Source organism: Lagenorhynchus albirostris, chromosome 3, assembly GCF_949774975.1.
Source record: "Lagenorhynchus albirostris chromosome 3, mLagAlb1.1, whole genome shotgun sequence".
Taxonomy (NCBI): domain Eukaryota; kingdom Metazoa; phylum Chordata; class Mammalia; order Artiodactyla; family Delphinidae; genus Lagenorhynchus; species Lagenorhynchus albirostris.
This window is the reverse complement of record NC_083097.1, coordinates 123,253,427-123,267,654: the sequence shown is the minus strand read 5'-3', so window position 1 is coordinate 123,267,654 and position 14,228 is coordinate 123,253,427. Positions and strand designations below refer to the sequence as shown.

General features: G+C 35.7%; 1 protein-coding gene across 5 annotated transcripts in view; it reads left to right on the top strand.

Annotated features, from left to right (window-relative positions):
• The window catches only part of PPP2R2B (protein phosphatase 2 regulatory subunit Bbeta), a 677,687-nt gene that overhangs the window by 142,936 nt on the left and 520,523 nt on the right, over positions 1-14,228 (top strand). For all 5 annotated transcript variants that reach the window (XM_060146455.1, XM_060146453.1, XM_060146461.1 and 2 more), the window contains one exon: positions 8,685-8,771. In XM_060146455.1, coding sequence (XP_060002438.1) covers positions 8,685-8,771 — 87 coding nt within the window. The remainder of the gene's footprint in view (positions 1-8,684; positions 8,772-14,228) is intronic.

The window sequence follows — 14,228 nt, the reverse complement described above, 5'->3', positions numbered from 1 at the left end:
TTTGTTTATAGGACCTGTTGATGAAGTTTAATGTGTTGAATCTATCATTTTTTTTTTCTTTTTGAATTGTGCTCTTTGTGTCTTGTTTAAGAAATCCTTCCTGCAGGAAACTTGCAAAAGTCTCTTAGATAGCCTCATCCACAAGAGGGCAGACAGCAGAAGCAAGAAGAACTACAGTCCTGCAGCCTGTGGAACAAAAACCACATTCACAGAAAGATAGACAAGATGAAAAGACAGAGGGCTATGTACCAGATGAAAGAACAAGATAAAACCCCAGAAAAACAACTAAATGAAGTGGAGATAGGCAACCTTCCAGAAAGAGAATTCAGAATAATGATAGTGAAGATGATCCAGGACCTCAGAAAAAGAGTGGAGGCAAAGATCAAGAAGATGCAAGAAATGTTTAACAAAGACCTAGAAGAATTAAAGAAAAAACAAACAGAGATGAACAACACAATACCTGAAATGAAAAATACACTAGAAGGAATCAATAGCAGAATAACTGAGGCAGAGAACGGATAAGTGACCTGGAAGACAGAATGGTGGAATTCACTGCCACAGAACAGAATAAAGGAAAAAGAATGAAAAGAAATGAAGACAGCCTAAGAGACCTCTGGGATAACATTAAATGCAACAACATCTGCATTATATGGGTCCCAGAAAGAGAAGAGAGAGAGAAGGAACCTGAGAAATATTTGAAGAGATTATAGTCGAAAACTTACCTAACATGGGAAAGGAAAGAGCCCCCCAAGTCCAGGAAGTACAGAGAGTCCCATACAGGATAAACCCAAGGAAAACACACTAGCAAAAATTAAAGGCAAAGAAAAATTACTGAAAGCAGCAAGGGAAAAGCGACAAGTAACATACAAGGGAACTCCCATAAGGTTAACAGCTGATTTCTCAGCAGAAACTCTACAAGCCAGAAGGGAGTGGCATGATATACTTAAAGTGATGAAAGGGAAGACCCTACAACCAAGATTACTCTACCTGGCAATTAAGAAAATGGCCATAGGAACATACATATCAAAAATTACCTTAAACGTGAATGGATTAAATGCTCCAACCAAAAGACACAGGCTTGCTGAATGGATACAAAAACAAGACCCATATATATGCTGTCTACAAGAGACCCACTTCAGGCCTAGGGAAAGTGAGGGGATGGAAAAAGATATTCCATGCAAATGGAAATCAAAAGAAAGCTGGAATAGCAATACTCATATCAGATAAACTATACTTTAAAATAAAGAATGTTTATAAATAAAGAGAAAAGAAGGACACTACAAAATGATCAAGGGATAAATCCAAGAAGAAGATGTAACAATTATAAATATATATGCACCCAACATAGGAGCACCTCAATACATAAGGCAACTGCTGACAGCTATAAAAGAGGAAATTGACAGTAACACACTAATAGTGGGGGACTTTAACACCTCACTTACATCAATGAACAGATCATCCAAACAAAAAAATGATTAAGGAAACACAAGCTTTAAATGACACAATAGACCAATAGATTTAATTGATATTTATAGGACATTCCATCCAAAAACAGCAGATTACACTTTCTTCTCAAGTGTGCACAGAACATTCTCCAGGATAGATCACATCTTGGGTCACAGATCAAGCCTCAGTAAATTTAAGAAAATTGAAATCATATCAAGCATCTTTTCTGACCACAATGCTATGAGATTAGAAATCAATTACAGGGGAAAAAAACGTAAAAAACACAAACACATGGAGGCTAAACTATATGTTACTAGATAACCAAGAGATCACTGAAGCAATCAAAGAGGAAATCAAAAAATACCTAGAGACAAATGATAATGAAAACACGATGATCCAAAACCTATGGGATGCAGCAAAAGCAGTTCTAAGAGGGAAGTTTATAGCTATACAAGCCTACCTCAAGGAACAAGAAAAATCCCAAATAAACAATCTAACCTTACACCTAAAGGAGCTAGAGAAAGAAGAACAAACAAAACCCAAAGTTAGCAGAAGGAAAGAAATCATAAAATCAGAGCAGAAGTAAATGAAATAGAAACAAAGAAAACAATAGCAAAGATCAATAAAACTAAAAGCTGGTTCTTTGAGAAGATAAACAAAATTGGTAAACCATTAGCCAGACTGATCAAGAAAAAGAGGGAAAGGACTCAAATCAATAAAATTAGAAATGAAAAATGAGAAGATACAATGGACACTGCAGAAATACAAAGCATCCTAAGAGACTACTACAAGCAACTCTATGCCAATAAAATGGATAGCCTGGAAGAAATGGACAAATTCTTAGAAAGGTATAACCTTCCAGGACTGAACCAGGAAGAAATAGAAAATATGAACAGACCAATCACAAGTAATGAAATTGAAACTGTGATTAAAAATATTCCAACAAACAAAAGTCCAGGAACAGATGGCTTCACAGGTGAATTCTATCAAACATTTAGAGAATAGCTAACACCCATCCTTCTCAAACTCTTCCAAAATATAGCAGAGGGAGGAACGCTCCCAAACTCATTCTATGAGGCCACCATCACCCTGATACCAAAACCAGACAAAGATACTACAAAGAAAAGAAAATTACAGACCAATATCACTGATGAATATAGATGCAAAAATCCTCAACAAAATATTAGCAAACAGAATCCAACAACACATTAAAAGGACCATACACCACAATCAAGTGGGATTTATCCCAGGGATGCAAGGATTCTTCAATATACGCAAATCAATCAATGTTATACACCATGTTAACAAATTGAAGAGGAAAAACCATATGATCATCTCAATAGATGCAGAAAAAGCTTTAGACAAAATTCAACACCCATTTATGATAAAAACTCTCCAGAAAGTGGGCACAGAGGGAACCTACCTCAACATAATAAAGGCCATATACAACAAACCCACAGGAAACATCATTCTCAATGGTGAAAAACTGAAAGCATTTTCTCTAAGATCAGGAAGAAGACAAGGATGTCCACTCTCACCACTATTATTCAACACAGTTTTGGAAGTCCTAGCCACAGCAATCAGAGAAGAAAAAGAAATAAAAGGAATCCAAATCAGAAAAGAAGAAGTAAAGCTGTCACTGTTTGCAGATGACATGATACTATCCATAGAGAATCCTAAAGATGCTACCAGAAAACTACTAGAGCTAATCAATGAATTTGGTAAAGTAGCAAGATACAAAATTAATGCACAGAAATCTCTTGCATTGCTATACACTAATGATGAAAAATCTGAAAGGAAATTAAGGAAACACTCCCATTTACCATTTCAATAAAAAGAATAAAATACCTAGGAATAAACCTACCTAGGGAGACAAAAGACCTGTATGCAGAAAACTATAAGACACTGATGAAAGAAATTAAAGATGATACCAACAGATGGAGAGTTATACCATGTTCTTGGATTGGAAAAATCAATATTGTGAAAATGACTCTACTACCCAAAGCAATCTACAGATTCAATGCAATCCCTATCAAATTACCAATGACACTTTTTACGGAAGTAGGACAAATCTTAAAGTTTGTATGGAGACACAAAAGACCCCGAAGAGCCAAAGCAGTCTTGAGGGAAAAAATGGAGCTGGAGGCATCAGACTCCCTGACTTCAGACTATGCTACAAAGCTACAGTAATGAAGACAATATGGTACTGGCACAAAAACAGAAACATAGATCAATGGAAAAAGATAGAAAGCCCAGAGATAAACCCACACACCTATGGTCAACTAATCTATGACAAGAGAGACAAAGATATACAATGGAGAAAAGACAGTCTCTTCAATAAGTGGTGCCTGGAAAACTGGACAGCTACATGTAAAAGAATGAAATTAGAACACTCCCTAACACCATACACAAAAATAAACTCAAATTGGATTAGAGACCTAAATGTAAGACCAGACACTATAAAACTCTTAGAGGAAAACATAGGAAGAACACTCTTTGACATAAATCACAGCAAGATCTTTTTTGATCCACCTCCTAGAGTAATGGAAATAAAAACAAAAATAAACAAATGGGACCTAATGAAACTTCAAAGCTTTTGCACAGCAAATGAAACCATAAACAAGACCAAAAGACAGCCCTCAGAATGGGAGAAAATATTTGCAAATGAATCAACGGACAAAGGGTTAATCTCCAAAATATATAAACAGCTCATGCAGCTCAATGTTAAAGAAACAAACAACCCAATCCAAAAACGGGCAGAAGACCTAAATAGACATTTCTCCAAAGAAGACATACAGATGGCCAAGAAGCACATGAAAAGCTGCTCAACATCACTAATAATTAGAGAAATGCAAATCAAAACTACAATGAGGTATCACCTCCCACCAGTTAGAGGGGGCATCATCAGAAAATCTATAAAAACAAATGCTGGAGAAGGTGTGGAGAACAGGGAACCCTCTTGCACTGTTGGTAGGAATGTAAATTAATAGAGTCACTATGGAGAACAGTATGGAGGTTCCTTAAAAAACTAAAAATAGAATTACCATATGACTCAGCAATCCCACTACTGGGCATATACCCAGAGAAAACTGTAATTCAAAAAGACACATGCACCCCAATATTCTTTGCAGCACTATTTACAATAGCCAGGTCATGGAAGCAACCTAAATGCCCATCGACAGACGAATGGATAAAGAAGATGTGGTACATGTATACAATGGAATATTACTCAGCCATAAAAAGGAATGGAATTGGGTCATTTGTAGAGATGTGGGTGAATCTAGAGACTGTCATACAGAGTGAAGTAAGTCAGAAAGAGGAAAACAAATATCGCACATTAACGCATATATGTGGAACCTAGAAAAATGAAACAGATGAACTGGTTTGCGGGGCAGAAGTTGAGACACAGATGTAGAGAACAAACGTATGGACATCAAGGGGGGAAAGCGGTGGGGGCTGGGGCTGGTGATGTGATGAATTGGGAGATTGGGATTGACATCTATACACTGATGTGTATAAAATGGATAGCTAATAAGAATCTGCTGTATAAAAAAAAATAAAATTCAAAAACATAAATAAAGTTTAAAAAAAGACCCAGTAAATGATACACTTTCCAAAGACAAAAAAAGAAAAAAGAAATCCTTCCTACACTGACAAAGTGAGTGGGATCAAATTTTATTTTATTTTTTATTTTTTTATTAAAAATGGCATTTATTTATTTTTTTATTTTTTAATTGGAGTATAATTGCTTTACAATGGTGTGTTAGTTTCTGCTTTATAACAGTGAATCAGTTATACATATGTTCCCATATCTCTTCCCTCTTGCGTCTCCCTCCCTCCCACCCTCCCTATCCCAACCCTCCAGGTGGTCACAAAGCACCAAGCTGATCTCCCTATGCTATGCGGCTGCTTCCCACTAGCTATCTACCTTACGTTTGGTAGTGTATATATGTCCATGCCTCTCTATCGCTTTGTCACAGCTTACCCTTCCCCCTCCCCATATCCTCAAGTCCATTCTCTAGTAGATCTGTGTCTTTATTCCTGTCTTACCCCTAGTTTCTTCATGACATTTCTTTTTTCTTAAATTCCATATATATGTGTTAGCATACGGTATTTGTCTTTCTCTTTCTGACTTACTTCATTCTGTATGACAGACTCTGGTCTATCCACCTCATTACAAATAGCTCAATTTCATTTCCTTTTATGGCTGAGTAATATTGCATTGTATATATGTGCCACATCTTCTTTATCTATTCATCCGATGATGGACACTTAGGTTGTTTCCATCTCCGGGCTATTGTAAATAGAGCTGCAATGAACACTGTGGTACATGACTCTTTTTGAATTATGGTTTTTTCAGGGTCTATGCCCAGTAGTGGGATTGCTGGGTCATATGGTAGTTCTATTTGTAGTTTTTTAAGGAACCTCCATACTGTTCTCCATAGTGCCTGTATCAATTTCCATTCCCACCATCGGTGCAAGAGGATTCCGTTTTCTAGTGTGATCAAATTTTAAAGAGCTTTGCTTGCCTACCCTCAAAACACGTTTCTAAGATCTCTTTTAAAATTCTAAAAATTGACAACGTCTACCTGAAGGATGTTAGTTAGTTAAATGCCATTGATTCAACTAGTTGCTCATATGTAAACAATAATGACAGATTCCTATCTTACATTATACCCAAAAATCGATGCTAGAGACTTAAAAACACCATATGTGAAAAGAACAACTTTTAGAAAAATATATAGGACAGAGAGCTGATTTTATTAAAAAGCTTTTCTTTCAAAATTCAGCCCCACTCTATTTTGTCAGAGATCCAGTATTGTAACTGCAGTGAACAAGTTGTAGTGCAGCAAAGATACGTAACAGCAGTGGCCAGACACGTGGCTGTCCATGCATCACGGCCAGATCATAAAGGATCTTGACACTAGACCGTGGAGTTGGAATTTTATCCAGACAGCTGTTGAGAGGTCTTACATAGGAGAGGGAGGTGATCATCGGATTTGCCTTTTAGAAAGACAGCTGCGGCAGGAATAAGGTGTAGACCCTGGGAGAGGGAGAAATAGGATGGAAAGGAAAATGGCGAGAAGGCTGTTGAATAATCTACGTGAGAGCAATGGGGCTTTGAAACGGGGCAGCAGCTGCTGTGAGGGATAAAAAAAGGGGCGAATTTAAGAGCTTTTAAGGAGACAAATTTGCTGGGAGCTAGTTAATGTAAATTAGCTTTTTCCTGGCTACAAGTAATTGGCCACCTGGAAATACAGAATTGGGAGGGGGCAAAAAGAGAAACCTGAGTACCTATGTGAGGGCCAGTCCTGGGGTGGAGGAAACCCACTCATATTTTCTCCATCTCAAAACTCCTCTTTTAAGGAGATGGAAAAAATGTCTTTCCTTTTTGAGTGCACGATTCTTTGACAATAGCGTTTTAATACTAAAAGCAAGTTATTTGATTTTGATAACATTTCTTATTTTCCAAGGAAAAATAAGAGGCTTACACAGTGGTGCTTCCCAGTGAAGGGAAAGACACTTCAAATTCACAAAGCAAGGTGAAACTTAGAACAAATCAATTTGAGGGAATTATGCTTAACAAATGGTAAATTGTGAAATGCACGTTAGTTATTCACTTGCAGCTCCTGCCTTTTCTGAGTGGAAACAGCTGGGAGCTCATTACCTGTGCCAGGAAATGCCTCTCTATCCCCACACTGCCCACAAAGGCATAAAAGGTTACTGCTTTAGAAAATGAGACAGTAACAGGGGAAAGAGGGCAAAGAGGAGATTGCTTTTTCATACCAATTAGTTGGATGAAATAATACTGGTGACGTCTGTAGCAAGGGTGAATTGGAGACTGCATATGCTAATTTGAATGAAGATGTCCTAAAAATACCAATGAGAAGGGTATAGGAACATCAAACTTTTGACAGAAACTATCAGAAATTTTAGTGTAATAACATAAATAGCATTCATGAAGTTCTTCCCACTTTCAGTGGTGTCGGTATTGTTCACTGACCACCTCCCTTATGGTGGACAATGGCTACTCTGGTTTCCAGCTTCACATCTGGATGCCATATCATCAGTACACAGCTCATCGGCCCAAATTTAGTTAAACCCCCCTAGTCAGGAGAATGCATGTGCTGTTTTCCTTAAGCCAAAGTTAACTAAAGGAATCACTGTGTCCAAGGGACCAAGATGACTTCGATTGACTTTGGCCTATCAGAGTCCACCCTTGAACCTGGAGATAAAGTCAGCTTAGCTTCATAGTACAGGGCTATCTGGGAAAAGGCTGGATAATGGCAGAATCATCTGAGTTCTGCTATGAACAGAGAATAGGGACTGTGTTATTACTCATAGCATTCTAAACATAGATGGGAAGGATTTGGCATGTTCTAATAGTTGATGCCTGATAAGGAAACTTAGCTGAAATATGGGTGCAAATTTGAATTCCTCATGTTTTTGTACTTTTCAAAGTCCCTTTGCACTGAATTGCATTTGATCCCATAAAAGCCATGGAGATTTTCAAGGGAGACAATATGATTCCCTTTCTTTTGCAGATGGAGAAACAGAGGGAGGAAGGACTTGGAAGAGAGATCATATCTTGGTTGTGAATCTATGAAAGAGAATGTGATCTAGTGCTAAATGCATAGATTTTGAAGTTGGATAGCTCTGATGGTTTGGGCAGGATCTCTCAGAGACTCAGTTACTCCATCAGTAAACAGATTAAAATATCCACCACTAATAACTATAGGAGGATAATTAAAAGGGACTCTCTGAATGGTTCTGAGGACAGGTGTGGAGAGGTTAAGGGCTCAGGTGTGAGATAGGATACCTGGTTCCAATCCCAGCTCCATCATCTACTAGTTTCATGGCCTTGGCAAGTCATTTAACTTCTCTCTGACCTTCAGTTTCTGCATTTACAACATGGGGCTGGTAAGATAGAATCAACTTAATAGAGTTTCCAGGAGGATGAATTGAGATGATGAATGTAAAGCATTTAACACAGTGTGGAGCACAGGTGAGCAGCAAGTAAGATTTAGGTGTGATATTTTGATCATGTGTTAACAAACACCTTCAATACACATGGTGTGGATTATATGATGGTTCTCGCCTCCAGTTGTAAAATGACCAGCAACTGTTCTCAAGAACCTTTCCTTTATATAACCTGAGATAGTCCTCCCATTTTCTTGGTAGGAGTCAAATGGTGCAGGGAAACATAGGACATTTTCATTATTTCTGTTTTATTCCAGGTTGGGCTGCATAGCGAGATTTGGAAGCACTGCACACCCACACCGAGCTGGCCTGCTTCGAGGACAGGAGGCGTGCTCACTGAAGAGGTGAGTTAAAAACAAACCCCGACGCAGATCATGCTTCAGTTATATCCATTTCCCACAGCCGGGGGAGGCTGCAGTGCTATCTTGTCCTTGTGTGAAAAAGAAAGAAGAGCATTTGGTGTGAAAACGACAGTGGCAAAAAAGGCATGTTTGACAGCTATCTCACACTCTGGGGAAAAGCATTAGCTCTTTCCCAGAACTGAAAAGGCAGAGTGGAGACTGACCATATGTCTAAAATGTCGGAGAGCACTGAAAGTCAAACGCAATATTTTAATGCTTAATTTATAGCTCTGGTTCACTTTTTTGTCATCTGTGTTTAATCGGTAAGCTCATGGAGGACTGGGGTATTGTCCCGTTTGAGAGTTTGTCAACTAAGTCAAAGTATGCTATGGAGAAGTGCAGTTCTGAAGCATTTTCTGATTATGTTTGACATTTCAGCACAAGTGCATTGATTGTTATGATTTATTATAACTGTGACATTAAAAATGTTTATTAATTAATTCAGCAGATTCATTAAGAGTTAATTATGCTCACTAGAAAAAATGAAGCAGAAAACACAAACTAAAAACAACTGTAATCTAGCAATTTCTATGGACTCTTGACATTATAGTATATATCTTTCCATTCTTTTCTTTTGCATTTATTTTTTCGTGAATATTTTTTTTCTAATGGGTGGTGCATATGGTAGGTGTTTATATATATTTCACTGTGTTTACCTGTAATATATTAAAAACATCTTTCCATGATAGTGGGAGGTTTTTCTTTTAAAAATTATTATTATGAAATATTTGGGACATACAAAAAGGTGTAGAGAATAGTATAGCAAATGCTAAGTACCCACCACCACTTAAAAAAAAAAAGTCATGACTAATTCAGTTGAATCTCTTATCACACCTGCAAAGGTGACTACACATCGAACTTTGGTATTTATCATTTTCATGAGCTCTGTGTTCTTTTACAGCACATTTATGTAGCTTTAGTATTTTTAGCACTGTTTCACGTAGTTTAAATTTTCATCTAAGAGGTGTCAGATGGTAGTTTTTCTGTAACTTGCCTTTTATATTTCCTCAGTGTGATTTTTCTTCCAGATGCATCCATGTTGATACCTGTAGCTCTGGTTATTTTTACTCCTGTATCATATTCCATTTTATAAGTATGCCATAAATTATTTGTCCACTGATCAGATGGTGGACATGGTTATGCATGTTCATAGGCATGAAAGTAGCTCTATACCTAGAAAAGGAATTGAAGGGTTATAGGGTATAACTATCCTCAAATTAATTAGATGTTGTCAAATTATTCCCAAAGGGGTTGTATCAGTTCATACCCATCAGCATGTAAAATACCCTATTTCTTCAAATCTTTCCCAATTCTTTAAATATTTTTGCCTATCATACAGGTATAAAATCGTTTTCCATTGTGGTTTTAATGACTACTTTTATGATTATGCATGACAGTGAACAGAGTTCATCTTTTTAAAATCTATTTGAGTTTCTTTTATTGCACTGACTTCATAAGCTTTATCAATGTTTTAAATTTATTATTACTTATTTTATAAGTAGGTAGAAAATATATGTCTGCGGGGGTGGATACACACACATACATGTACATATACTAATCTTTTGTCATATTATTAACAAAATCTTTGGTTCCTGATATGTATTGTATATGTTTTTGGTGTCTTTTGATGAACAGGAGCTTTTAATATAGTTGAATTTACTAATTTTCATTTATGTTTTTCATGTTTTACTTAATGAACCCTCCAGTGTCAGAAAATTGGTTTGGGTATTCTTCTCCATGTTTTGAGGATTTTGCTTTTCACATTTAGATCCCTACCTCACCAAGAATTGATTTTTGGTTCAGTATGTAGTTTAGTTTCTATTCCCCATATATGTCCCAGTACCATTTGTAGATAGCTTGTCATCTGCCCTCTGATCTTCAACGTCTTCTCTGACTTAGATGGCTCCTGCATATGCATGGATCTGGTTCTGAGCTCTCTGTTCTGTTCCGGTCAATTTACCTAAATCTACCAACACCATGTTATCATAATTATGATAAACTTATAATAAATTTTGATAACTGGTGGTAAAAATCTTCAAACTTGATTTTCTTTAAAGTTTCCTGAGCTATTCCTGGGCCTTTGCTTTACACATTAATTTTAAAACTGACTTCTTATATTCTATGAAAAACATATCAGTATTGTGAGTGGCCTAAATTTAGAAATTAATTTTGGAAGAATTGACATCTTTACTATGTTGATTCTTATTTCTCCATTTATTTAAATTGATTTAATTTTAAAATAAAGTTTTATAATTTTTCTTTTAAAATATTACATATCTTTTGTTAAATCTATTTCTAAAATAGTACATTGTACTACTAAAAATTACATTTGCTAATTTCTTACTTGTAGTTAAATAATGGGAATAAAATAATAAAGAATAGAAATGCAATTGAACACTCATTAGTAAACAAAATATGTGTATATTATCTTTTGTTTTTAATGTAGATAATAATATCATATCTAAATAATGAGGGTTTTGTTTCTTCCCTTTAACATTAAGTACTATGCAAGTAGATTTAGAGGCATGTCCTTAAACAAATTAAGGAAGTTCCCTTCTATTCTTTCTGTGCTAATTTCTTTATCATGAGTGGGTGTTGACTAAAATTTCATTTAATGCCTGGTTTTGCTGCATCTATTGAGATGAACTATGTGGTTCTCTATCAATCTCTTAATATTATGAAATACATAAATTTTCTAATATTAAACTATTCCTACATTACTGGAGAAAACGTAACTTGGTCACAATAAGGCAGTAGTTTTATGTAGTGCTGTGGTTATATAGTGCTAATATAGTCTCAGGATATTTACGTTTATATTCATAAGTTCACCCAGTTGTTAATTTTCCTTGTTCTCACTGTCCTCAAGTTTATCCTAGCTTCATGAAATGAATTTGGAAGTGTTTTGTTTTGTTTTTTCCTATTTTCTGGAAGTCTGAAGTTTTCTCTATGTGTTGGGATAAATTTTTAATTACTGGTGTAATTTCTTTCATGAGTAAAGTCTCTTCTCATTTTGTTTCCCTTAGTGTTAGTTTTGGTAAGCTATGTTTTCCTAAAAATAGGTGTTTCTAAAATTTATCTAAAATTGACTTGTTATGATTTTTAAAGTTTATTCTTTAATTATAGTCATAGGCTGTGTGGGCTCATGGTAACATTATTCTCTGAATTCTTATATTTTGATTGTCTTCTGCCTTTATGTTTGAAAGTTTATTTGGCTGGATATAAAATCTGGCTCACATTTACTTTCCTTGAGTGTCTTAAATATGTTACTCCATTTTCTTTTGGCACAAAACTTCGATGTTGAGACTTCTGATGGTGATTTGATTTTCTTTTCTTTATAGTTACTTTGGCTTTTTGCCTATATGCCCAAATATTTTTTCTTTTTCTTTGAAGTCAGTAATTATGGCAAGAATGTATCTTGCTCAATAAACACAGAAAAAGCATTTGCCAAAATCCAATATCTTTTTATTATAATAATAATAATAATAATAAAAGCTCAACAAACAAAGAATAAAATAGAACCTCCTCACTCTGATAAAAGACATCTACAAAAATCTCACAGCTCCCAAAGACCCCAGCTTCCTGGTATTCATGCCCTTGTGAATCTCCTCCCCTCAAGTGTAGGGTAGACTTGTTTCTAATGCAGGGTTTGCCAAACTTTTTCTGTAAAGGGCCAGGTAGGAAATTTTTTTGCGGGGGGTGGTTGTTGGGAGTCATTTTAGAAGCTGCCTACCATGTAGTGCCTGCCAACAGGTAGGGACTTGGCAAGTATTTGCTGAGTGAGTAAATGAATAATTGTTCACATCCACCAATTTTCTAAGCGCAAGGGCTGAAAGAAAAGTTGCTAGCCAAGAAAAAGCCAAATTCCTTCACCGATTATTACGATTTGACAACTGCATCACAACTGTAACAACTTATCAACTTGTGTGATCTTCTTATTAGTAATTTCCATCATTAGGTTAAATGAATTAGATGGCAAAATAAGCTTAGAATTGAATTCATATGTAGATCGGACAGATTATTCTTTCACGACATCAGCAAATTGGAAGAAAGTGTACTTATTTGAGATGAGAATTCACTCTGGGGGCAAGAATATTTATTGTGAATTACGTTTACAATAGGGAAGCTGCAGTATCTTCTAATACCAAGAAAGACTCAAAACCTAAATGTACAAAATCAAATTCTCATCCATTTTTTTCATCTTTTCTTGATATGATATCCTTTCTCCAAAAGCCAAAATACTGTACCACAAAGTTCTTCCTTGATCATTTAGGATCTCTCTTATAAAAACAAAGCAAAATAAAACCTCACAGCTAACATCATGCTTAATGGTGAAAGACTTTATTCTTTCCTCCTAAGATCAGGAACAAGAAAGAATGACTATTCTCACAATTTCTATTTAACATTGTATTGGAGATTCTACCCAAAGCAATTAGGCAAGAAAAAGAAATAGAGACATTCAGATTGGAAAGGGAGAAGTAAAGTTATTTCTATCTCAGATGACACAACCTTTTATACAGTAGTCCCCCCTTATCCACAGGGAATACATTCTAAGACCCCCAGTGGATGCCTGAAACTGCAAATAATACCAAACCCTATATATACTATGTTTTTTTTTCTATATATACATACCTATGTTAAAGTTTAATTTATAAATTAGGCACAGTAAGAGATAATAATAACAAATCATAAAATAGAACAAGTATAATAATATGCTGTAATAAAAGTTATGTGAACATGGTTTCTCTTTTGTTCTCTCTCTCTCAAAATATCTTATCATACAAATTTAATGCATTTTCCATCTTAACTGAACACTTACCATTCACTAGGGCTTTAACTTTTGCAGTCTAAGGTGTGAAAGCAAAACCAGCATGGATTTCTTTTTCTTTCTTCACAGTTTCATGTATAGAAGAAGTTTTCTTACTATAGATGTTAGCAACCTCATCATATCATTTTTTTTCTTATTAAGTCAAGAACTTTCACCTTTTCACTTAAAGGAAGCACTTTACGGATTTTCTTTAGCATATCTGAATCACCAGCATCATTACTCTTGTTCTTTGGGATCATTATTCAATAAAATAAGGGTTACTTGAACACAGGCATTGTGACACCCTGACCATCTGATAACCAAATGGCTACTAAGTGACTAACCGATGGGATACCCTGAACAAAGGCATGATTCATGTCCCAGGTGAGATGAAGCAGGATGCTGAGAGATTTCATCCACTACTCAGAATGGTGTGCAATTTAAATTTTATGAATTTTTTGCTCCTGGAATTTTCCATTTAATATTTTCAGAACTTGGTTGACTGTAGGTAGCTGAAACCATGGAAAGTGGACTCTTTTTAGTTGCAAGATATAGAAACAAAAGTAAAATTCACTTAAAAGTGGAAATTATCAACT